This window comes from Lepidochelys kempii, chromosome 6 (genome assembly GCF_965140265.1).
Source record: "Lepidochelys kempii isolate rLepKem1 chromosome 6, rLepKem1.hap2, whole genome shotgun sequence".
Classification (NCBI taxonomy): Eukaryota; Metazoa; Chordata; order Testudines; family Cheloniidae; genus Lepidochelys; species Lepidochelys kempii.
Window position 1 is genome coordinate 60,854,758 of NC_133261.1, and position 26,803 is coordinate 60,881,560.

Genomic DNA, 26,803 nt, shown 5'->3' on the forward strand with positions numbered 1-26,803 from the left:
GGGCCCCCCAGTGGCTAGTTCCAAGGCCAGTACTATTCAATATTTTCATCAATGACATGGATAACAGAATGGAGAGTATGCTTATAAAATTTGGAGAGGACACCAAGTTGGGGTTGATTGCGAGGAGAGAACTAACATTCAAAATGACCTTTACAAATTGGAGAATTGGTCTGAAATCAAGAAGATGAAATTCAATAAAGACAAGTGCAAATAGTGCATTTAGAGAGGGAAAAAAATGCACATCTACAAAATGGGGAATAACTGGGTAGCTGATAGTAGTGCTGAAAAAGATTTGGGGATTATAGTGGACCACAAATTGAACGAGAGTCAACAATGTGATGCATTTTTGGGGGGGAGAAAGAGCTATATAGTTCTGGGGTGTATTAACAGGAATGTTGTATGTAAGAAGTGGCAGGTAATTGTCCCACTCCAGTTGGCACTGGTTAGGCCTCAGCTGCAGTATTGTGTTCACTTCTGGGTGCCACACTTTAGAAAAGTGTGGACCAACTGGAGGGAACCCAAAGGACAGCAACAAAAATGATAAAAGGTTTAGAATCTTAACCTATGAGGAAAGGTTAAAAATTAGGCACATTTAGTCTTGAGGAAAGAAGACTGAGGGGAGGCCTGATTCCAGTCTTCAAAATATGTTAAGGGCTGTTATAACAAGGATGGTGATCAACTTTCTCCATGTCCACTGAAGATTGGACAAGTAGTAATGAGCTTAATCTGCAGCAATGGAGATTTAGGTTCGATATTGGGGAAAACTTAACTAGAAAGGTAGTTACATTCTGGAATAAGCTTCCAAGGGAGATTGTGGAATCCCATCATTGGAGGTTTTTAAGAACAGTTTGGACAAACACTTGTCAGGGATGGTCTAAGTTTACTTGGTCCTGCCACAGTGTAGGGGGCTGAACTTAATGACCTCTTGAAGTCCCTTCCAGGTCTACATGTCTATGATTTTATAAACGTAACTAAACAAAGGGAAGCCAGCTACAGCCCACAGACAAATAAGGACACAAACTTCTTCCAAAAGGAAAGCAGAGACACTATCCTTGGGTTGCATGAAGCTATCTAGCCCCTAATCCATAAGGAAGCCTTGTATGGACCCTGACAAACCCCATACCTTGCAGTTCCACAATACGTCAGCCAACACCTGGCAGATTCAACCCCTGTGGGGCTCAGGCTAACAGTTCTACAGCCTAATCAAGGGCAGTGAAGTTGCAGCAAAATTCTTCAGTCTGATGTCATGAAAAGTGCCAAGAAGGCCTTTGCAAACGTAGCAGGGATGGCTCTGGTGCCCCGCATCCTGCGGCCGGATCAGAATGGAAGTCACTGTCTATAACAACCAGGGGCTGGGAGACTAAAAGTAAAGTCTCATGTGCATGTTCTGACCATAACACAACAGTGTGCACACGACCAATTTAGATGAGACACAGAACTTTGAACTCAGGAAGGCATCCAATTTTAAGCAAAGCATCAGGCTGCCGAGCAACAAGCTCTGGTTAGCACAGAGCTCCTTGATTGATATTATTCTCACCTGGTGGTTAGAAGGGTTGACAATCGCTGTGAGCAAGTAGTGTCCCAAGGGATCGAACCGTACCAGCCTGAAACAAGAACAGAGTCAGAGGCTTAGTTGTCAGTTGGCATTTCACACTGACAGAGAAAACCAGATGTTCCAGGGGTAACAGATTTCACACACACAGGTTTATTCGAGTAGGAAGTTTTACATTTCTATAGCAGCACCTCTCATTCTGAAGTATTCCAAAGTCCTTCAAAAATGTCATGTATTAAGAAGTATTCACCCACCCCTTAAATATAGCTCTCTCCAAGGTGAAGACTGCAGCTGTTCAAACAGCATGCAGCAATCCTACGCAACAGTTTAGGAGAGGCAGTTCCCATATCCAGCTGAAACTGCTAGGGAAATTTATGGCAACATAAATAAGCACCCTAGAATTTGGCCAGGAAAGAGGTGTTAACATCTCTTGTGGAAGTGCCTGGGGATCTTTAATGACCACGGATTTTTGTCAGGACCATGTTTTTTAGTCATTCAAAAGAATGAACCTCCAGCAGCATAGCACCATTTAGCATCATGCTGGAGTATTGGTTCAGTACGGACTCCAAGGGTAGGAAGCTCTCTTCCCATAGTATCCGTCTCTCCCATCCGAGGAACAATCATACTTAACCCTGTGTTGCTGGTGAAATCTGAAGATCAGTCTTACAAATGCCAACCCTATGGCAAAGCTGGGAAGGATCCCATAGCAAACAGCCGCCTAACTAATATTTGTTCGTATTTCCGATCTAATCTTGTTCCTTTAGTTTTATTGTTCACAGCCACTGATCCACCAACTGAGCAGGAGCACTGAGAACAATGCTCCAAGTAGCTGAAACCAAGGTCAGGGTGGAGGGGCAGTTACCTTCTGAGTGTCCTCTGCCCCAGAGAAATGGCTACATATTCCCCCACACTATGCCATTTCTCATGCTGGAAGTACAACTGTTCTACTCTCCTGGGAATGAGCACTCACCGGACTCGCTCCATCTCACTGGCTGTCTTCACCACTGCAAAGGGTTCTCGACGACTCCAGTCCCAGAAATGGATCTCATTGGCTGTTGCAATCAGCAGGAGCTGAGCTGTAGGATGAAAAGCCAGGGATGCAATGGCATTGTTGCTGTCTGTGAACCAGCTCTCGCTTCCACCCTGGAGTGGGAAAGGGGGAAATCATCAGCTAATTAACACACAACAATTTTAGGCAACAAGTTTTCTCTGTCAATGCCACAGACCCAAACCAGCCCCAAAACTCCACACATAGCATGGAACTGCTGTACTTCTGCTGCAACAAAAGTCATCATCGACTCTCACTTTACACTGTCGTCTGACTCTACAGCCAGCACACAGAACGCCTGGCAACAGTGACCACAGACACACAGTAGGTAGTTGTGCCTCAGGTCACCTGTAGAACACCACACTCCAGAGCACTCTGCTAGACAGAACAGATCATTTGTCTGTGCATCAACCACTGGGCAAGTCACCAGTGGAGAAAACAAAAACAACAGCATAGCACTTTTCCTAGGGCAGAGTGCACGTTATTCCCCATGAGACCAGCAACAGAAAAGCAAATTTTTTTTATACGAACTAAGAGGGGGTGAGCCCCAATCAGAGCCCTGTAGAGCTCTGAAATATGGCCCACACCACCCATCAATACAGATGTGTGGCCTGGAGAGGAGACAATTGCCAGCATGCCATGTGGCGTGGGTGTTTAAATCAACTAAAAAGTTTGTTGGAACTTTATGGTCTCCAGGAGTTTCATCTCCATATGAGACAGGAGGGTGACTGCAATCTGTTCCGTTGTAACACATTTGGTACAGTTCTCAGAAAGCTGCGCCAGAGCAGTTCTCAGCTGGGCAAAGATTGGGTGCCTCAAGCGCAGACAAAACTGCTGCGCTACAAATACTAAACACTTATGTGTTTCAGGAGAGACTTACATGTAAATCCCAGATTCTAACCTCCCCATCTAGGCACCCTGAAGCAATGAGTCCCGGGATAGTAGGGTGAAAGGTCACACACCACGGTGTGCGCCGATGTCCAACCAAAGAATGGACACACTTGCCCGTTTTCACCTCTGTGATGTAGATATTGTGATTCACGTGGGTGGAAGCCATAAGGGTCCTGGGAAAAGGAAAGGATAGAATTAATGCTGGGGAGGGTGGAGAAGAGAGACAAACAACATGATTTGTTAACTCAACCAGCTCCATCAGAGTATTATTATTATTTATTATTTGTATTAAGAATATGCAGATGCAGCCCAGACTCAGGTACATCCACATTTTAGAAATCTAGCCCCTCAATTCTGTCACTGAGAGAACCCTACAAATATATAAGGGCTAAAGCTCAGAGACATGGCACACAACCAAATCCTTCCTCCCTCTCACCAGCTGGTCCAGGTCAAATGACACTGAGCTTTCTTCCCTCGTTTTCCAATTCATCCCTCTCACTGCCGTGCCCTCACCTCCCCCCATCGTCCCTACTTCCAAGACATTAATCCTGAATCATTCTGTCCGGCTTTTAGACTATCAATTCCTTCAGGCAGGCACTCTGAGATTTGGCTCAGGGCACTGGTACTTCATATAAATAGTTTTTCGTGACACAGTTTGCTCCCCAGGCCCTCCACCTAACTCCCAGGACAGCTTGGTAGAGCCTCTTCCCTGAACACTGTGCAACTCTGAGGCGCACTCAGAAATTAAGTGCTAACTGTGTATCTTCGGCTGCACAGCTGGATAGATGACTTATGTTCTTCATCTCTGCAGCACAGAAACCTGCAGTGTCACATCTGCTGCCAGCTCCTGGTCTCTCAAGAGGCACGAGCCTACACAACCTTTGCTGGCATAACAAGATGTTTAAACAAGTAACAAAATAGAAGTCAGTTACCTATCTGGGCTGAACGCCAGCAAGAACGTGGAACGTGGGCTGTCTGGTAGCTCAACTTTCTGAAAAAGCCAATGGAGCAGGAAACATGAGTGCCATATGATCACAGTCTCAACTCTTATCCAAACACAGACAACACAGGGGACCCCAAAGGAAGAAAGAATTCACTCCCCTACATGCCACCCAGGAACTTGGATGGGTCAGATACAGCACATCCAGGGGCCATATCTGACACAAAGTGGAACATACCACAAAAACACAAATATTAATCTCAAATCCCCACCTCCAAACCTACTGGGACAAACCCACCCGCCAGGTGTGTCCTTCTGCCCCATGACCTTACCTTGCCCTCCCATTTCATCCATCGGGTTTTATCCTCCACCAGCTCCTGCAAAAGCCGCTGAGCACCCAAGGCTTGGGTGCCACGTTCTCTGCCCCACAGGATCCGCACAGCATTCTTCTCTGGTACAACCTTCATGGCTCTCAGTAGCCACTGTTACACTAGGGACCGGGATGAGACACCAGCGGGTTCCAGATCACAACAGCCAAGAAGCTACAGATAGGCCATCCACGTCTGAAGAGGTTGACTCATGGAACTCTAGAAAGAGGAGAACTATATCAAAGGCAGCTTTGGCTTGGGTGGAAAGAGGAAGGCTTCAAGACCTCATCCACCAGTTCCACTACCCTCAACCACTACCCCATTTCCTTTCTTCCATTGTCAAGACCCTGGGTATTTCATGATTCTGCATCCAGAGATTTTAATAACCCATTCCTTGGAGTTATACCCCAGAATCTAAACTTTCATCTTTTCCACAAGGTGACTTGCAAAGGAAGAAAATTGGACTTACTCCCATTTTTGCTTCCCTGCAAATGGGATATAGAATGAAGGCCTGAAAGAGGTTCTCAAAAAAATGCTTGTTCTGTCTTAAAATAAAAATTAAATACAAAAATAATTAAATAAATATTCAGGTCCTGACTATGCTGGATGAGTTGATGGCTAGAAAATGAGTATAAATGACAACACTGTATGCAGCAAGAGAGTGGAAGTTCAGCTGTTAAGAGGAAAAGGGATTTTTTGTCAGACTGTTTAAAACTCTTGTTTTTTGCTCATACAGATTCAACTCTGACCTGTTAACATTTTGAATACAAGAAGTCTCTGTTAAATATTCGTGACTTTAGTTACTTATTAGAACTCGCAAACTTCCTTTTTGTACTCCTGCAGGTACTCCAACAAAAACAGGGACGATAAGGATTGATGTTCCCAATATATTTTTGTTTAAAATGAAGCAGAAAAAAAACCCAAACCTTTAAAAAGCCTTTGGGGCCTTTTTTGTGCATCAAAAAGAAGCAAAGGACACAAGCTATTTAAAGAAGGCTTTGCAAATCTCTTCTGTAATAAACATTAGTTTCTACCCATTCCGGTTACAAAAATGTATTCTCTAGGTGACCCAAGTGCAAACTGACTGTGTTCTTCTATTCCAGCTCTAGAGAGAGCCCAAAACAGTAGTTCAGAGAGAACTGCCTGGTTAATCACAATAGTTAGGTTTCAGAGTAGCAGCCGTGTTAGTCTGTATCCGCAAAAAGAAAAGGAATACTTGTGGCACCTTAGAGACTAACCAATTTATTTGAGCATAAGCTTTCGTGAGCTATAGCTCACTTCATCGGATGCAACGAGCTGTAGCTCACGAAAGCTTATGCTCAAATAAATTGGTTAGTCTCTAAGGTGCCACAAGTCCTCCTTTTCTTTTCAATAGTTAGGTTGAGTTCAATCTATCACATGAATGCACTTCTCACAAATCCAAACAGCCTTCCCCACCAATATGTGCCAAAAGCCATTTGAGGAGCCAGATAAGCACACACCTCATCATCACATGATTTTCAGTTCAACGTTCTAAAACATCTCTAACAGGAACACCATCTGTGACACTGGGTATGTCACTTAGCCTCTCTGCAGTCTCCCCCTCCCATTCCCCAACTGCTATTTGTAAGAACAAGGTAATTTACATAAGGCCATGTCTACACTATAAACTTCGGTTGATACAAGTTGTCAGAGTACAGCCACTCAAGTTTGTATATTGCTGGAGCATATACATACTTGGCTGCTTGCATCAGCGCTACACGTACTCAACAGGAGTGCTTGTGTCAATGCAAAGCGCGATGTGCCATCGGTAGATATCCTAGTGTCCCATGGGCCACTGTCCAGCACAATGTCTTTTGGGAAATTTGCAGTATGTTGGGAGTTAAGTTCCTACCATACAACTTTCTCCATACCATAATGTCATCCATATCCCAACATTTTCACACTTTATTAAAAAAAATCCCACAAACCCCTGTGACCCTTTTCAGTGTCTGTCATCTCTGACAGAAGCATGGAACCAGCAGAGCTCTGCACTAGTCTCATGAACACTGCAAACACAGGGTGCATGATTATGCTATATTTTCAGACATGCAGGAAGGAGCATAACAACACAGGACATGATTTCAGTTTGCTGAAGACAGCAAACAAACAACTCCAGGTTGTCGGTGGCATTCACAGAGCAGATGCAGAAAGTGGAGTGCCAGTTCTGAGCCCAAGAGATGAGCACCCAGTGGTGAGATTGCATCATACTGCAGGTTTGGGACAAGCAGTGGCCCCAGAACTTTCTGATATGAAAGGCCATATTCCTGGATCTGTGCACCAAGCTTGCCCCATCCCTCCAGGGAAGGGTCACCAGAATAAGAGCTGCATTGACAGTGGAGAAGCGAGTGGCAATCGCACTCTGGAACCTTGCAACACCAGATTACTGCTGATCAGTGAGAAATCATTTTGGATTATGCAAATGTTTAGGGACAATCATCTCCTACTATGCAGGCCTATCATTCTTGGTAAAGTGCAGGATCTAGTGGATGGATTTGCAGCAATGTGGTTCCTGAATGGCGTTGGGATGACAGACGACACACATATCCCCATTTGGTGCCAGCCCACTTTGCCACAGAGTACATGAGTAGAAAAGGCTAGTTTTCCATGGTTATGCAAGCACTGGTGGATCTCAGGGGATGCTTCACCAATCTCAACATGGGCTGGTCAAAGAAGGTGCCTGACGCTCACATCTTTAAGAGCACAGGACTGTTCAGAAAGCTGGAAGCAGGCATTCTTTCCCAACTGACAGACCACCACTGGTGATGTTGAAATGCCAGTAGTGATTCTGGGGGACCCACCCTAGCCCATGTTCCACTAGCCTGTGAAACCATACACTGACCACTGAAATAGCACCAAGGAAAGATTCACCTACTGGTTCAGCAGGCGCAGAAGGACTGTTGACTGTACTTCTGGCAGACTGAAGGGACACTAAAGGTGTTTACTCACTAGAATGGATCTCAGTGAGCAAAATATCCCAAAGGTTATAGGTGCCTGCTTTGTCCTGCATAGTATCTGTAAGGCAAAGGGGGGAAAGCTGCCACCAGGATAGAAGGGGCTGGTGGAGTGGCTGTCTGCTGACTTTGCGCAGCCAGACACAAGGGCTTTACAAAAGCCCAATGTGGAGCAATGCAGCTGACAGTAGCATCTTGTGCTGGAGTAGGCTCTGAGCTGAGAACTTTGGGTGCTCCTAAGAATGGTATAGTGTTTGCTGTACATTTAAAAATATGATCGTGTTTTCCTGCACCTATGAATTATGTGGTGCTGTACACTTACAAGCACCTTGCGCTTTGAGTACCACTATGCATTCTGCAATGTGTTGGGAACTAATGATGATAATTTTATTCTCCAAAAATATAACTGAGTGAAAAAAACAGCGAAGAAAAACACAATGTGCAAAAATACACAGGCAATGTAATGCACTTTTTAAAACAAATGATCAGAGTGGAACTTTAAAATTGCGAAGGCAGCAAACGTTTCTGTCCATTTCAGTGCACAGATGTAATCCATTGGGGCTGCATATATAACAGCCATGGTTCTCACAAGTCAGTGTATGTGAAGCTATGATTTTCCTTGTTGTAGAGTGGTAGGAGGAGGATGTGGCCTGTATTCACATGTGGTACGTGGGGGTGTAGGGAACAGCAATCATGGAGTTCTCCAAAGACAGCAAATGGCAGGGAGTCTGGGATTTTTGGACCTGTAGGTGGATCAAGCTCTGCACCATTTGGGTTTGCTGCCGGAAAAGACTTCTTATGTCCTTGTGCACTTCCCTCTCCTTGTGTGCTGGAACTTTCTCCTGTCCTCTTTCTTTCGCCATGCTGTTGGCCATCCTCCAAGCCCTTGGTTCATGGTTCAATGCAGCACTGGCTTGCCGGATCTCTCAGAATATGTCCTCCCTTGTCCTCTTCCTTCTCCGCCTCATCAGGATCAGGCTTTATGCAGGTGTGGAGGGGGGCACCCCTCAAAACCACCAGGCCAGAAGCTGCTGATATAAACAGACATGTACTATTGGATTTACAGTCACAGTGGAAAGCCAAAGATCCATTTAAAAACTCCCTTCCCCTATTTCCAGAAACACTTAATAAGAAATATTTATTGACACTTTAGCTTTGGAGCGCCTTGGCACAGCACCGCTCTCCAGACCCAGCCAGGGTGAGTATTGCCTGACAAAGGTGGGGATGGGGAGATAGGATTTTCTGTAACATGAAGAGCAATAAAATTTTGGTCCCTATTCCCTGGATATGAGTATAGGGGAACAGCACTGAATATTAGCATTATTTTCAACAGGCAGTGGTGGTTTTTAGCAGATCTCTCCTGAGGGTTACAAAGACACAGAGAACATAGCTGCTACTGGTGTCCCACAGCTGCCCAGGCCTGTTTGCCGCTAGCCTCTTTACTCAGCAGTGGTGCCAGCCAAAGTCATTGGGAAGTGGCATGGGAAAATGTCCTACCATGGAGGAAGAAATAAAGCTGCCATCCCTAGAAACCTTTGGGAGCAGATTGCAAAGTATCTCCAGGAAATGTTCATTGAGATCTCTCGGTAGGATAAGAGGGACATCCCTATGTGCATAAACAAAGTGCTTTGTGTGCTCCCACACACCTAACCCAGCAGGGGCAATGAAAAGCAGATACCAACTCTACCTCTGTTTGCTGTTCCTCTACCTCTTCTTGTATGAGTAAAACAGTGAAAAGTCTAAACCTGTGTCTTGTTAACTAGGGGAGGGGCCAGGCACCATCTTTAAATTTAAACATTGTAAGGAAAAAAAAATGCACGCACTTACCCAAGTTCCCTTCCCCTTCATCAGGCTCATCAGTGCTCGCCTGGCTAGACTGTGGCAGAGTCCCAAACAGGTCATGACATGGATGAAGCCCACCTGCTGTGTCTCTTCCCACTGCTGTTTACAGCAGGGATCTCTGCTTTGGGGTCCTCCAAGGTATCCATGGTAGTCTGCAGGGTGCTGGTGAGATCCCTGCCAAGTATGGCATGTAGCCCGGCAGGTCAGCGGCTCAGCACTAGATCGATTTTTGGCCTCCCTGGCTTTGTGATATGCCTGCCACAGTTCCTTCACTTTCCTGCAGCACTGCTGCTGATCCCTGTCATAGCCCTTTGCCTGCATCCCCTGTGTAACCTGTTGAGAGACGTCCGTGTTTCTACGGCTGGTCCATAACCGTGTCTGCACAGTCTTCTCCTCACAGGCCCAGGAGACCGAATACCTCCTGTCTAGTCCAGGCAGAAGAGCCTCTAGACTGAGCAGTGTTCTTCACTGCAAGGTCCGTGAGCCAGTGGCGGCTCCCACTGACCCTAAGTGCAGCTCGCTAAGTTCACTCTAAGCCGCGCAGCCATGCAACACGCAATAAATAGCCGTGCAGCAGCTCTAAAAAGGACCTGGAGAGGAGAGAGATAGGGGGCGGGCAGGAACTGGGGAGGGGAGCAAGTTGGGGCTTGCAGGGCTGCTGTAGGCCTCTCCCCTGGCCCTGGAGCTCCTTGCTGCCAGAGGGGAGAGAAGGGCCTCTTCCCCATGAGCTCTTCCCAGGGAGAGGACACGGGGGAGGGGAGGGAAGGGGAGCCTGCCAGCACCCCAAACTCCTCATTCTTGCTCCCCCCCCCAGAGCCCGCACCCCCAGCCAGAGCCCTCACCCCCCCGCCCCAGCCCTGAGCTCCCCTCCTGCATCCTGAACCCCTCATCCCCAGCCCCACCCTGCAGCCCTCACCCCAACCCTGGGTCCCTCCCACACCCAAACCCCTCATCCCCAGCTTCACCCTAGAGGCCTCACCCCCCAGCCAGAGGGGAGAAAGGAAAACAGAGGAACAAACTGACCAACGAACGTTTGGACTGCCTTACTAGGATTGTGATGATAGATTACAAATACTGCATGAACAAAGTCAAGGAGGAACAGGCACACTTTCGCTCATCCAGTTTTTAAAGTAAGTTTTGCATTATTCTGCTCTTAAAAAGTTTACTTGCACAGGTGCCTTTTTAATTCCATATATTTTCCTGGTTATTATTTTATAAAAGGAGTATCCTCGTTTTATTGCACGAGTAGACTTTGTTTCGTTACACGAATGGCTCTGTAACATTACATCATTAAGGAGTAGCGAGCAATGTGTTAATTTAGTAGTCGATGTGGTTCTCACACTGAAGGTTTTTTGCCAAGTGGCCCCCACTTCAAGAATAGTGAAGAGCACTGCTCTAGAGCATGGAGCCACCACGGTCACTTGGGCAGCTGCATACAAAGGAGTGCTGCTAGGTGTGCTCACCAAGGTAGGCAGTTATGAAAGACATTTCATAAGACATGCAGGGGGCTTTCAAGGGAATGTGTGGGGTTTCCAGACTGTGTGACCCCTCTGTGACCAAAGCAGTCACTGTCGCGGGGACTGGGGCATCGTGAGACAGCCGCTGGAGGACTTTTCAGGTTGATACAGCTTGTGCCGTGTCTACACTTGCACTGCCTGGACCTCAGCAGGTTGGCCACTGCTCCACGCCATTCAGGGAGGTGGTTTTACTGAGGCACTGTAACAGGACGCTTACTGTGAAAATGGACACCTGCTCAAATAACTCAGTGCAAGGAGACTTACGCCAGCCTAACTTTGTAGTGCAGACTAGGCCTAGGTAATAGGAAATTTCCAGGGTTACTGCTGGTGAAACGTATTAAAATGTTAAGTGTTACCTAAGGGCTAAGCATTGTAACTAGAAGTTGCTTCGGGGGGGGGTTCTTGAAATCATCAGATATCGTGACTGCCTAGTAACCCATTTAAACAGTTTGAGCTGTTTGGTTCCCACAGATCTGCGTTGGTTGTCCCAAAATCTTCCACATATGAGTGACTCCCTAGACCGTGTCCAAATAAGAAACACTTCACATGATACTGCTACCTTTATATCACTGCAGGTACAGTACTGTTGTGTCATCTCTACTTCGAAAGCAAATTACAGAAGGGTAAGGCCCTCGTGCCCTCTGACTTTTACAGCACTGAAAATATTGTCAATACTCAATGAAGGAGAAAATAAAGACTACTACAAAAAGAGCAGAAAAGAAGTGGCAGTCACACAGATAAGAGATGGATGGCCAAAGTATGAAGCTGGGAATTCTCACTAGAAACCCGACCTTATGGAAAAAAGCTTCTACACCACTAATTCAAGACAGCAGCCACTTAAAAGGAGGAGCTTGCCTGAAGATTTCAAGCCTGACAACTCTGAATCTAAAGGAGAGCATTTTCCTTTGTAAAAATATAAAAGAGAAGTTAATGCAGTGAATTGCTAAAGGCAGCCTTCTAAAAGAAGTGCTTCTCTCTTCTAGCTAAGAATAAAAGGGAACTAAATTCAAGCTAAGCTGTTATTAACTTGGAACTTTCAGTGGCATTTAAGAGCAAGGAAAGAGTAGTAAAGAGAAGTGCTAAAATCTCAGTGCAGAAATTCCCAGCGTAGACAACCCGTCACTCTAGAATCTATTCTGAAGTCAGCTGAAAACAGACAAGAATAGAACCTCCTGCTAAGGAAAAACTTCACTGTAAAGCAAAACAGAACTTAAAAAAGACACTTCTCAGGAAGACCCTCTGAAGCCAACTGTGCTGGTGAAGAAGCCCCAAGAGGGAAAGGGGAGAAGACAAATTGTCAAAAGTGGGGTAGCATCCAGAGCTTCAGGACCTGCTAAGCCATGCCGTGCTGTTTTCAAAACCTTAGCTTCTATTCTTTGGAATTCCAGGTCATCAGATAAAAGAGACCAGGAAGACAAGCGGTTACAAAACATTAAGAATTCTGAGAGACAAGGTGGGTGGACCAACTTCTGTTGGTGAGAGAGAAGAAGATTTGGAGCTTATACAGAGCTCTTTTTCAAGACCTAACCTGAAGAAGAACTCTGTGTAACCTCCAAAGATATTACCTTACCCACCTTGCGTCTCTAATATCCTGGAAGTGACATGGCTACAACACCACCACATAACGATGTTTGTTACTTTACAACAAGCTTGCTCACTACATTAATGTTTCCAACTGTGCTTACTGAACCATGGGTATTTGCTATGTGGAAATGCCAAGTCCTCTTAGGTGCATTTTCATATTGTTATCTTAAGACATTCTGCCTAAATCTTTACAGTGTGTACGCATGATCCAAAGTCATTATTAGACAGCTTGATGCCAACTGCTCAGGGGGAGATGAAAAAATTAATTTTATCTCAATTATCTGGTCTCATATCCTGCTGCTCTAGGAAAAAAGCCTTAAATCTGAGAACCTGAAGGCTGACCACAGGGAAAAGGGTTTTATTGAATGCAAAAAAGGCATTCCCTGAACCATCCCCAACTGAAACTCAGTATGAACTGATCTCTACAATATGTAAAACATTCAGATCTGCTCACACCAGGTCAATCTGTGTTGGAGAAGGTACTCCAAGAGAGCAGCATTGCTCCACCTATTGTGTTCTGGTCCCAATTTCATAGCTTTTTGAACTGAGGTTCTAGTTTATATGGAACAAAATACTTTGGATCATGATCCCTGTGGAGTTTACTACCTGTTTTATTCACACCCCTAATAGGATCTCTTGCTCCCCATTGTTTGAAGGGATGTAGTCAGCACCTACGTGGTAAGCTGCTGAGCTGGCCAGCTTTCTATAACTTACTGTAGGGCTGACACATTGCACATGTTAGAGAAGATCTGGATACATACAAACACCCCCTCCCCACCTCCAAGAGCCTATAAAGAAGTCTTGAGTGAAGGTTGGATTATAGGGGCTCTCCTGAATCCCTTCTGGGACTAACCCAGTGAGAGCTCACTAAGGATAGAGGTACATCGTTTTCCTAGCTTAATGACACCCTGAATGTTGTGGTGAGAGTGGCTTTAGTGGGGAGATGTGCTCTGCAAGCATTTCAGATTGCATTTGTTTCCCTGTGTGTAGGTTCTATTTTGATGTATCCAGTTTAGGTGTGGGCATCAGCTCTATTTACTGACTTCACTTTAAAAAGCAAGAAACCTTTCCACCTTCTTAATAACAGTGTCTCTTCCTAATTTTCTTACATTGAGCCAAATTCTTCTATCCTTGTCAAAATTCCCCATCAGCTTCAAAAGGGTTTTGTCTGAGGAAGAAAAGCAGCATATGGCACATAGTTTGTGGTTAAATATCATTGCCAGGTATGATACAGAATGCAATTGATAATTAACAGCTATGTGACCCTAAAACAGGACTAGCAGAAGCTCCACAGGCTTGGAATGATCTACATTCTGGCCTCAGCATAAACAGAAGGTGCAGATCACTGGATCAGGCCTTTTCAGCCCACTGTCTCAGTCGCATTAGATTTGTTAGACCCAACATCAAATACCAAACCTGAAAGTTAAAAATCAGAATGAGAAGCAGTGTTTTCTTAACTCTCATGCTCTAGGGGAAAATACCCACAAGTTTTGCCTGACAACTGCAAGATTAATTATTAGTATAGAGTCATTAAAGATCTGGAAAATTGCCCACTGTACCAGGGAAATTCTACAAGTGGAAAGCCAAATGATTTTCTACAACTGGTGGCTTTGTTTTCTTTAACCATTTTTCCTACAGGGCATCTCAGGATACTACAGATTGCATGTTAGGCTGTTTACAAGTGTGGAAAGAGAATTACCCAGCCCAGACCCAATTCTCCCTGAATGCTGCTCCATGCCAGCTATCCTCAAAACAGTCTTGCAAATTCCCAGTTTCTGAATGAGCTACACGAGTCCAGCTGTAATTGTTCAGATCCATAAAGGAGGCCTCTAGTAATCCCAGAATGAATGCAGAACAGGAGACAAATCATTACAGTACACCAGGAGAATGTAGGGTGAAGATCATCATGACAAATGGCCAGCAAGAAGCACACTGAACTGATCTGACAGGAACCCATCTGTCCGAGAGGCAGTCCAAACAGAAATCTGCTCATAGCAGGAAGGACAGTCAAGAATACATAATTTTGGAACATTCAGCAGATGTTCTGTAACTGACATTGAGTAATTGGAGAACACTGGCATGTTGCGAGACTGTAGGTCTCCCCATCTTTCCTTTCCCATTACCCTGATTGCTGATGTTTCTTGACAAGTTTACATAACACTCGCCTCAGGGACCACAGCTGGTTTTGATACAGGAGAGGATTTCAGACACTGGTGTCAGCACAAGTGAATTATCCACTAGAGACACTGGGAAGGAATCTCTTATGGACTTATAGGCTCTTAAAATAAGAATCTCATCTTTCTAGCACTTCATAGGATTGGTTGGTCATGTGCCAAATCAACCACTGAAAGCCTTCTCTGATGAGTGCATCTGAAAGGGGGTAGGACCACCTCTACCAGTAAAAAGGCTTTTGAAAGCAGCAAATGGTGTGCATCTTCTGCACACAACCCCCTTAAAAAAAAAACATTCAAGTCTTTCAGCCTCCCTGCTGCCCAAAGAAGTCCTAAGTGACTGACAAAGGCAACATCAAGTGAAATATAAAAGCTGTCTCTGCCTATGCACTCTGTAGGGCAAAAGGAAGCCATGAAGAGAACTTGCAAACAAACCTTGATGGGAAAACGTCACTGCCTCAGAAGGCGAACACTGCACTGTTGGCTGCTGAATATGAGTCTGGTCACAGAATACAGGATTTTTAGGATTCTGTGTGTTTGCTTTAACAATTAAGTTGTGTTCCCCGTGGCCCTCCCACAGCATGAGGGGAGTTCATTCATGACCCCAAATGAAGTTGGAGAACACTCCAGGAAGAGTTGAGTGATGTGCTGTTGCCCTGCAAGAACACCAATAAAGAAAAATCTACAAATCAGACACTAACACTTGTTAACTGTCCCAGGCTCACAGCACAGCCCTAACCATCCCAAACAGTGGGATACAGAGGTGGATTCTCCAAGAACAATGGATCACTGAGGATACCACCTCCTGGCCAGTCAGGCACAAAAAGCATTTTTGGCCTCCACAAGTATGCCCCACCTTGACAACCAGAAGACAGGTGCCTTCTACTGAGGATGCTACAGCAGATGCTGCTAGTTTCTCAAAGTGCTTCCCCTACCAATCAATCAACTTCCCCTCCATTTTAGCTGGGATTGATCTTGAGACAGATTTTCATCAAGATCCCTATTTCTTTTAGTAGCCGAGAAGAGAGCACTGTACACACTTACAACAGAGCTTGGTGTCATCTTACTGGCAGCACTGTAGTCCACACAGTCCCCCAAAACATTACAACTGGAGAGAGGATAAGACTGAGCTCTCTGGGACCCAGTGGTAAAGGCTCTCTGGGAGGAGGAGCAGATGCCCATCACAACCCTCTGGAACCTATGCAAGAAAAAAAAAGCAAAACCGGCTTAACACAACTCTGTCTATTCCTGCTAGGTCCAGCACAAAGGAACAATAACCCCAAGAGATCACCCATTAAACACAACCAGCATCTTTTCTATGCCATCTACCAAACTGAAGCCAGACTGAAAGGAGTCTAGGATCTCATAGGTGAAGAGATGCTGCCAGCAGTAGCATTCCACAGTGTTAGATTACCTTATTCAAGAAAGAGACTGGGAGTAGGGGCAGTTGTTGGCATTGTCATTAGTTTCAGGGGCAGATTTACTTAACATAAACTTAACTTACTTAACAGATAGAACAATGGACTGGGACTCAGAAGACCTGGTTTCCATTTCAGGCTCTGCCACTGGCCCACTAGGTAACACTGGGAAAGTCATTTCCCTCAGGACCTCAGTTTTTGCATTTGCAAAATGGGGACAATACTGCTCTCAGATGTAAGATATGAAAAGCACTATAAGAGCTAAGTATTACCTCATTCACAAAGGGACCCTAACTCTCCCTCTGGATTTTATTAATCAAAGTGAACTGAATCAATGCCCAGGAGGTGGTGTGTAATTCCAACACTTTCTGAACCTCTACTTTCCAGACAAGCAAGGTTCATTTTCCCTTCCTGCACTGGCTCGATATCCATGGTGCTGGAAAGTGAACAAATCAAAGAATCATTTTACACAAAGTAGTATGATTAGGGCCCTACCAAATTCACAGCCCTGACAAACATGTGACAGGCCGTGAAATCAGACCTCCCACGTGGAATCTAGCTATTGGAGGGCAGTGGGAGAGGCAGGGCTGGGGGCACCTAGCTGCTAGTCTGGGCTGGGCAGGGCGCAGGCCTGGACAGCCGCTCTCAGGGGGAGATCAGACCCACCTCCAGGTACCTTCCTCGACTGCAGGAAGCTCCACGGCTGCTGCTTTCAGAGCCCAGCCCCGAAGGCAGTGCAGAAGTGAGGGTGGCAATCCTGCAACCCCCCTACAACAGTTCTGTGACCCACCCCCCCGACCTCCTTTTGGGTCAGGACCCCCATGATTACACCACCATGAAATTTCAGATGTAAACAGCTGAAAACATGAAATTGACCAATTTTAAAACCCTCTGGCTGTGAAATTGATCAAAATGGACTGTGAATTTGGAAGGCCCCTAGGTATGATCACTCCTTGCAGCATGAAGTACTGGAATCTGAACTATATAAAGACAGTTTAGAATGATAACATGGCCTTTATCCAAAACAGTTCTACTAGTCTAACTTTTACAGAGGTTACAGCAGAAGAAAAGGGCCTCTCAGCATCCTTCACTGCAGTGACATAGGACCATATGAACTTCCAAGGCTGCAATCCATGAGCTTCACATCTAGTCTTCTGTTTAGGGACTCTAATCCTCTGCTTTTCAACTTAATTTCTTGCAGGTCATCCATGAATCATATCATGATAATCACATAGTTCTTGTTCTTCCTGCTTTTATTCAAACTTTAGAGAGAGACTTCTTTCTGGGGTTGTAACTTGGCACTTGAAGACGGCTGCAAGGAAGTTTAATGAATATGCAGGGAAGACAAAGTATGTTATGATGCAAATCTTAACTAAGGATTTTACAGCATTTTACACAGAGTTAAGACCAACACCTTCCTCTCCTGTGACATAGGTGTTATAAAATGGGAGGTATAAGGAGATGGAATTAATTATTAAGCATGACACCAGAACAGTGGCAGAGTCAGAACTAGAACTGCAGAATCCCGATACTCAGTCTCCTGCTCGAACCACAAGCCTACACTGTTCCCGTGTACTTGATTATACCACTTGAGATAGACTAATACCTGATTAAACTACATAAGTATCATAGTGCACTATAGTGGGAAAAGAAAAAAAATCCCTATCCAAATTTGAAAATGTTCTACCATTTGTTATGTTAAACATTAATGTAATGGTCTCTTGTTGGTGACCTTGTAGGATTCCATGAATGCATCCTATGCTACTTTTAACCCTCACTGTGTCATGACTTTGCTCATGAAAAAATCTGCACCATAGATTACACTGGAAGTAGTAGTTCCCTACGACCATTTCTACCATTGCTGTAGAGCTCAGAGACCCCGAAGACGGTCAACTCTCGTACTACGCCATAGGATAGTGTTATTCGGATGGAGAGAGGAGATAGAAAAGGATAGATAGAATATGATCGCCACGGTGCAAGAGGGATTTCAGCAACTTTACAGAGACTTGATCCTCTAGTCTTTGTACACAGAAAGCGCTCACTGAAGTTAATGGAAAGTCAACTTGTGTGAAGATTACATAACTGGGCCCAGGGTTAGGGATGAGGCAGAACTTTCATTCCAAGGCTCTGTTTTTAGGCTTTAACTGTCTCAAACTATTACCCTGTGGGTTGAAGTTACTTACCCCAGAAAGACTTGGCATGTTTGGTAGTTTTTATTCTGCCGTACTGAGATATTGAAAAAGAATAATCCAGTCATTCAGACTTTTTACATCCTTAAATTTTAAAAAGCTTAAATTTAAAGATCTTCACACTTGCCATGGACTAAGCTCTCTGTGAAACAGAAAGCCTTTCATCTGTTTGAAAATATCTGGTTTAGACATAATGGAATAATAAGAATTGCATGCTGTGATCTTCTACATGGATTTTAAATGCATCAAAGTGCACTGCTCAAAAGGAATGTGTATCTTCAACCTGGCATATTTCAATCTCTCATCAAAAAAATAACTTTCTTTCAATGGGAACTTTTACTTTGAATTGTTTCATTTGTACAAGAGGGAAATCCAGTGCCAAAACTGTGTTAGTCTAATTATGTTTGAAAATATAAACACAAGTCAGGAAATTCAAAAGTTACCGTTGCTGCAGCAACACACACAACCACTTTGCACAGACATTAAGCAGCACCCTCATCAATACAAAATATTGTGCAAGTACAACAAGGAGTTAGTTGCCATGAGAGCCTTAACTGGAATTTTCTGACTTCTGTGTTTAAATTCCCAGTCATAATGATGAATTAGTAGTTTTTGCATGAAATATAGAAAACTAGATAACACAAAAAGAGCAACTGATACCAAAACTGCAAGAGACAACAGGGATTAAAATGTGGCACTGAAGACAGACGACTCAGGGAAATAGCCAAAAATACTTCTCATGATAAAAAGAAAAGGAGTACTTGTGGCACCTGTAGCTCACGAAAGCTCATGCTCAAATAAATTGGTTCGTCTCTAAGGTGCCACAAGTCCTCCTTTGCTTTCTGCGAATACAGACTAACACGGCTGCTCCTCTGAAACCTCTCATGATAAAATAAGTTAAGGAAGAGAACTCTTCAATTGATAAAAGGGGAGGAGAAAAATTAAGCTGGCAAAAGATTTAGGTTAGTTATTGACAAGATCACATGGAAGAGGAAGTGCCAAGGAAATCTGAGGAGGTACAGTAACTCCTCACTTAAAGTCATCCTGTTAGGTTGCTGATCAATTAGGGAACATGCTCGTTTAAAGTTGCGCAATGCTCCCTTATAAGGTTGTTTGGCAGCCGCCTGCTTTGTCCACTGCTTGCAGGAAGAGCAGCCCGTTGCAGCTAGCTGGTAGGGACTTGGAACCAGGGTGGACCGGCAGCCCCCCATCAGCTCCCTGCCCCCCCAAATTCCCTGTGTGGCAGCCACCCAGCAGGCTGTCAATTGCGGGCAGTTCAGCTGTCCCTCCCGCCACTGCCATAAGCTGCTCCTACCCTCTGTCTTGGAGCTGCTCCTGGGAGCCTCCTGCTTGCTGTGCAGGGGAGAGGGGAAGAGGAAGGCTAATGTCAGGGTGTTCCCCTCTCCCCTACTCCTGCCCCCCCTTACCCCTTCTTCATATAAAGCAGGGCGGGGACAGGACAGGGCTCAGGACAGAGAGTTTGCTGGCCGCAGCTGCTGTCTCAACTTCCTGATTTTTTTTTTTTTTTAAAGGCAATGTACTTAGAATGGGGTCAGCATACTTAAAGGGGCAATGCACATCTCTCTCTCTCCCACACACATGGTGTGTGTGTCCGTCTCCCTTCCCTGCATTCCTGCCGCCTTGTAGAGTGTGAGGCTACATTAACAGTGTGTTAACCCTTGAGGGCTCAGCCGAGTGCTAGTTCATCATTTAGCAGTAAGGCATTCCCTGGGAAATAACCCACCCTCTTACTTCACCACCTCAACCAAGCTTCACAATCATCATTGCTGTGTATAGTATTAAATTGTTTGTTTAAAACTTATAGGGTGAAAAAAATTTCCCTGGAACCTAGCCCCCACTATTTACATTCATTCTTATGGGGAAATTGGATTCGCTTAAAGTCGCATTTTTCAGGAACATAACTACAACGTTAAGTGAGGAGTTACTGTACGAACGCTGCAAAGACTGGCAAACAGGTTAGAAGAGATATTTGAGGGGAAAGTGTAAGAGGGTATTCCTTTCAAAATTTAGGTGGTCAGATTGGACAACCTGACTGGCCTTTTCTAGCTGTATTATCTACTATCTATTATCTCAGTACTTAGTACATGTATAGCAATTGTCATCTCCAAACAAACTTCACAACCTCTTCACAATCGACAAATGAAGAAATACACAAAAAGGGGAAGTGACTTCTTCAAAGCCACAATCTGAGTCAATAGCACAGCTGATATCAGAACACTAGAGTTCCTAGTTCCCAGTTCAACATTCTCAGACTATGCCTCCCTCTCAAAGGTGTGGTATGGAGAGGAATGGGGAACAGAGTGAGGTAAAGTGTAAATTAACCCTTAAAAAAAAAATTAGCTCTTTTGACATGGAGAGGTAACGAATCCTACAATCTAAGGCCCAGATAAGGCAAACACGTACAGGAATATAGTCCATGCCATGCTGGATCAGACCCAAGGTCCATCTAGTCCAGTAACCCATCTGACAGTGGCCACAACCAGATGTGGCCCACAGATTTCACTGGAACTACTCAAAGCAGCATGTATGTAAGCATTTACAGAATTGGAGTCCAATCCTGTAAACAGATTTGCTGCTAACTGAATGGGCAGAATTAGATCTTTTACAGATTCAGGTTGAGCCCGAGGGTATGTTACCACAAAAATCAATACTGGGAAAAACCAACTGGAAGCAAACACCTCACCTAAACCCAGAGAGCTCCTTGAGATTCCCTAATTCATAGAAGCAAGCAGGCAGATAAGATGGTGATTCAGAGTAGGTATGACCTGGCCAAATGCTGAAACTGGAGCACTTCTGAATGAAGACCATCTAAACAAGAGACAGGAATGAAAAGTTTGGGCTTTGGACAGGGATGCACATCAAATTCTACCTGGACGGACTGTTACCAACATAGCAGGAAAAAGGAGGGGCAGGAAAATGTATGTGATTTTTAAGTGACTCTGTGGTTAACAAGGAAAGTCAATTTCAATGTTTATTCTTGATTCCCTTCTAATTTATGCCAATAAGCCTCTGACTGGCCTAGAATTTAACATGCTCAGCCTCAATCCAAAAGAAAATTTTGCTGGAAAGGTTCAAGGGAATCAGAGAAGTAGTTTTGGAGACAGAAGCCTTGTGGGAGTTATAAATTCCACGAGATGCAGGATAAATGTTACATGCTGTGTCTAACAACTTTTGTAAGACCAAGGTGGTGGTACAAGGGTTATCACCTCTGCCAACATGGCCAAGAAGGCCTCTTAAGAGCAATACTATTAAGAGGCCTCTAAGAGTTGTACTATTGCATGAGCACTCAAAACCTCATATGAAGGTTGTTCATGGAAGTTAAAAGATGAGCTCTGCTAGCACATGGGTTCAGACAGCTTCCCTCTACACCCAATCCCAGCATCCAACACCTCTTGGAAGCTTCAAAGAACGGATCATAAAACTTAGAGCCAACAAAGACTTATTAGGTCACATTTATACTCCACTTTCTTCGGTGCCAAGGCAGGATGTTTTTGTCTATTCCCTAAGCCTATATCCACTCCTGTTTTAAATGTCCCAAGCAATGGGGCTTCCAGCAAAAGACAATTCCACAGTTTAACAGATCTCACCATTAGGAAGTGTTTCTCCTTTACACAATTTCATTACGTTACTTCCTTGTGGGCCACCCTATACTATTCCTCCACAACCCCGTTATTTTGAACTCATTAATATTTAATTCAATCACTTTCCCTCGTAAACCAGGTTAATGAATATGTAGTAAATATGAAGTAGATTCTTCCTACCAGATTGTTTTGTTACTCTGCAATGTCCCCTCTCCATGATGTCAACACACAGACTTCCAATAATGTAACCCCAGTGAAAATACAAGAGTAATAGGACATACATAGTACAAGTGATCAGGAGTGCCCTGAATTCAATAAGTTCACTAACCACAGCATTAAAAGTATAAGAAGTATCAGGAAAAAGGTTTTGAGAAAAAAATTCTAATGAATAAAGGAAGCAATACAAGAAAGTATTCAAATGCACACTTGCGAAGGCAGTTGGGAAACACTAAGAGGCACAATTGTCTAACAACAGGGATTCCTACACTGTACACATACATCATTGGTGGTACATGACTTTGATGTTCCACCAATTCACTTCACAACTTCTTTTTTTAAGATGGTGATAGTCAAACCAATCAAGTTTGGGAGCCGCTGCTCTACAACATCTCTACAAAAAATGCAAAGCAATTGTTAGTTGAGTCAGATGCATAAGGCAGTGCTCAAACATCTGAAGCTAAGAAACCTGTATGGGAAAAGAAAAAGTGGGAATGCAAACACTCAGGTCAATTATGGCTTTCAGAGAAGACAGCAGAAAACAATTAATGCTATCCAAGGAGTTAATGGAAATAAGGACTCCTATAAATCAAGGGGGAAAAGCAGTAATGGAGAGAAAGTAGGTCCATTATTAAGTGAAGAGGGCAATGCAATGCTGAACTCCTTTTTAAAGTCTGCCTTCAAAGAGAAAAAGTAAAAGTATAAAAAAAGGTTGTAAAATAGCTATGGATGAGGAATAGGTGAGTTTGAATTTACAAATCAAGATGTCTGGATAATATGCACCCTAGGATGAAAAAGTATTATTCAAGCAGCATACCAATCCCTTAACACTTATTTCTAGGTGGCAATGAAAAAGTGCCAAGTACCAAAAAAACTGGTACCTATTGCCTCCTTTGCTTTTTGCCTACCTTCTTAAAACAAAAGGGGCTAACTTTTTTAAGTCATTGATTTACAGTGATGGTGGATTACAGAACAACTATCAGCAAGCAGGATGTTGATAGAACACATTATTGTTTATTCTGACAGATTGGTCATAAGTGAACACAGTCGATGTTATATTTGAATTTTAGCAAAAAGTCTCAGGGTCCCATGATGTCTCAATCAAAATTCATTCAAAAGTGCTGAGCTATGACCTTGTCAAATGTATTGAGAACTAGCTGAAAAACTAAATTAAATATAAATATTAAACAGCAATGTACTGGACTGGTGGTAGGGGATCATATTGTATGCTCACATGGGGCCACTGTTGCGTCCCATTTTAACATCTGCAAATTGGAAGAGAGGGGATAAACAGCATAATGAAATTTGCAGAAGATACCAAATTGGGAGGAGTTGTAAACAATGATGAATACAAAGAAATACGTATGGTTCTCACACAAACATTGTGAGCCTTCTTCCATTGGGAGGGGCAGCAGAGAACATGTTCCCTAACCATAACCGCAAGGCCACTACCCTCTCCATATTCCTATCCCTCCTAAAGACCCACTTCTGCCTTCACATCTGTAAGAAATAGGCCAGTTATGGCTGTGTGGGGAAACTCAAGGATATTCTACATATATTGATTGCCACAAAGATATAGGAGGATATACAGATAGTTAACACTTAGGGTATGTGTACACTTTGAGCTGGGGGTGTGATTCCAAACTTGAGGAGACATAAATGCTCTCTCGATGAGGGCTAGCGTAAGTTAAAAATGGAATGTAGCTACAGCATCACAAGAAGCTAGCTGCCCCAAATCCATGCTCCTCAGAGATGCTAAGTATGTACTCAAGGCATCTAGCCCCTCCTGCTTCTAGCCATGGCTACACTCTGTTTTTAGGATGCTGGCTCAATGAGAGCTAGTGTGAGTAAGTCTCCTTGAGCTGGGAATCACCCCCCCCCCCCAGCGTGAAGTGTAGATATACCCTTAGACTATGTTACACCCACGCTCTTTGTTTGCCTTTTAGCTTGTAAGTGTTTCAAGGCAGGAAATCGGTACATTTTCTTGTGTTTGAAAAGTGCCTAACACATTGTGGGCACTGCCAAAACAAATTAGGAGAAATTCAGAGAAGAGCTACAAAATTGATAAGGACTCTGAAGGAATGATTTAGGAGAACAACTCAAGAACTAAATACACATTCCCAGACAAAATCTTTAAGGTGCAGTTAAGGTTGAGAGAATGTATTCAGTAATTTAAGGGACACTGTCAAGTTGAAAAGACCAAAAGTTAACATGGGGACCATGTACCACAGTATCAGAGGCATGTATTAAACCATTTATAAAAAAACAACAATGTTCTGCCACAAGGAAACAGGAAATCATAGAATCATAGGACTGGAAGAACCTTGAGAGGTCATCTACTCCAGTCCCCTGCACTCATGGCAGGACTAAGTATTATCTAGACCATCCCCAACAGCAGTTTGTCTAACCTGCTCTTAAAAATCTCCAATGATGGAAATTCCACAACCTCCCTGGGCAATTTGTTCCAGTGCTTAACTATCCTGACAGTTAGGAAGTTTTTCCAACCTAAACTGCCCTTGCTGCAATTTAAGCCCAGAGAATAATTTTTCTCCCTCCTCCATGTAACAACCTTTTACGTACTTGAAAACTCATCATGTTCCCTCTGTCTTCTCCAGATTAAACAAATCCAGTTTTTTCAATCTTCCCTCATAGATCATGTTTTCTAGACCTTTCATCATTTTTTTGCTCTTTTCTGGACTTCCTCCAATTTGTCCACATCTTTCCTGAAATGTGGTTCCCAGAACTGGACACAATACTCCAGCTGAGGCCTAATCAGTGCAGAGTAGAGCAGAAGAATTACTTCTCATGTCTTTCTTACAACACTTTTGCTAATACATCCCAGAATTATGTTAGTTTTTTTCCTTTGGCAACAGCGTTACACTGTTGACTCATGTTTAGCTTGTGATCCACTATGACCCCCAGATCCCTTTCTGCAGTACTCCTTCCTTGGCAGTCATTTACCATTTTGTATGTGCGCAACTGATGGTTCCTTCCTAAGCGGAGTATACTTACAAGCTAAATGTAAAGGGCCTTCTCCAAATTTCAGATGGAACAGAGATGAAATGAAGACATTGGTAGCCTCAGTTTCTATATAGTTGCATCTCAGCATGTAAGATATCTACAGTCCCTTACTAAGGACGTCAAACTCCTTGGGATGAGTTTTTGATTCAAAGTTTCTTACAGAGTAGGTATGGAAGGAACAAAATAAAAAAAGTAAGGAGACATGAAAAACTTAGTTACCAGGAGGCTCATCAATTGGAAGGATTTTTGTTTGTTTAAGTTAAAAGCAGTTTCAGGCCCTATATCTGCCCAAGTCCATTGGACAGTTTTTGCAGATTTAAAAAAAAGTCTATACACACAACGGTTGTTTCTCTAGCCCCTATCTTACTGAGACACACTCCAACAAGGGAAACTGACTGTATGGGGAAACAGTGCTGTCAAACGAACAAAAACTGAAAAAAGTTGTTTTTTCCTCTACTATCTCAGTTCTTACCTATAAATCATAACAAGATTAGACAAAAAGTCTTCAGAGACAAAATTTTTAAGGTGACAATATCATTTTAAAATCTACATCCTAAAATTAAGTAATTTACTTGCACCTCCTTTTCTCTGTGGGTAACCTCCCTACCCCTTTCGGATATTTGTTCTTCCTTCTCCATAGGGCAAGCCTGTGCCTGATTTCACTAGATACTTTAATTCATTCTGCTGCTGGACGTGTTTGTACCAGAGCCTCCCTTTGCAGGATGGTACTACAAAGAAATTTCAAAATTATGTGGGAAGACATGAATTTAAACCACCAATGATTTTAACTATTTTCCACAATGACCCCAACTCCTTCCCTTATTGAATGAACAATTGAGACTCTGCCAGCATGGACAGCTGTGCAAATTTAGAACCTACCTCTAAGAGTAGGAACTCAACGCCAATGAAGAACTGAAATACCCAATCCTCTCTCATAGTTGCTTCAAAAAAAAAAAAAAAAAAAGCACATGGCTGCTGAAGGACAAGGTACTTTACTTCCACATCACCACTGTAATGTGTAATGAGTAATGAATGTGTAAGGCTGGGAGGCACCGGGGGGGTCTGGGCCTCCAGGGGCTTCACCTCAGCACCTGGAGGCCCAGAACCCCCCCAGTGCCTCCCAGCCCCGACATCCCCACTGCCGCCCCCCTGTTCAGTGCCAGTTGGGGGCGGCGGGGCCAGACTTGGAAGAGGCACGGGCCATGCTCAGCCAGGCCAGGCCGAGTGCCTAGGCCTGGAGCCTACCTGCTGCAGTAGGGGCCAGGGCCTGGCTCACCACGTAGCCCGAGAGGGTGGGGCGAGGTCGTGGCAGGGCTGGGGGGCCCGGGCATGGTGGGGCCTGGCGGGGCCTGGCCTCGGGGAAGTAGCCTGAGCTGCTCCATCTCCTTCAGCTACTACGGCCACTCCCGCGCCATCTCCTTCAGCTACTACGGCCACTCCGAGGACCTCATTGCATACTCATTACACATTAC

At 44.1% G+C, this 26,803-nt stretch overlaps 1 protein-coding gene across 5 annotated transcripts in view; it reads right to left on the minus strand.

Annotated features, from left to right (window-relative positions):
• The window catches only part of AMBRA1 (autophagy and beclin 1 regulator 1), a 197,241-nt gene extending 170,894 nt beyond the window's left edge, over positions 1 to 26,347 (minus strand). The window contains exons 1-7 of one of the 5 annotated variants that reach the window (XM_073348167.1): positions 25,323 to 26,346; positions 24,891 to 25,078; positions 4,764 to 5,018; positions 4,424 to 4,482; positions 3,481 to 3,664; positions 2,523 to 2,695; positions 1,538 to 1,604 (exon numbers count right to left, since the gene is read on the minus strand). In XM_073348167.1, the coding sequence (XP_073204268.1) occupies positions 1,538 to 1,604; positions 2,523 to 2,695; positions 3,481 to 3,664; positions 4,424 to 4,482; positions 4,764 to 4,898 (618 nt within the window). In that variant the 5' untranslated portion in view covers positions 4,899 to 5,018; positions 24,891 to 25,078; positions 25,323 to 26,346. Of the gene's footprint in view, positions 1 to 1,537; positions 1,605 to 2,522; positions 2,696 to 3,480; positions 3,665 to 4,423; positions 4,483 to 4,763; positions 5,019 to 15,320; positions 15,710 to 24,890 lie in introns of those variants that run through there. The other 4 variants (XR_012159410.1, XM_073348168.1, XM_073348170.1 and 1 more) reach the window with 4 other exon arrangements.
• Between the last annotated feature and the right edge of the window lie 456 nt (positions 26,348 to 26,803).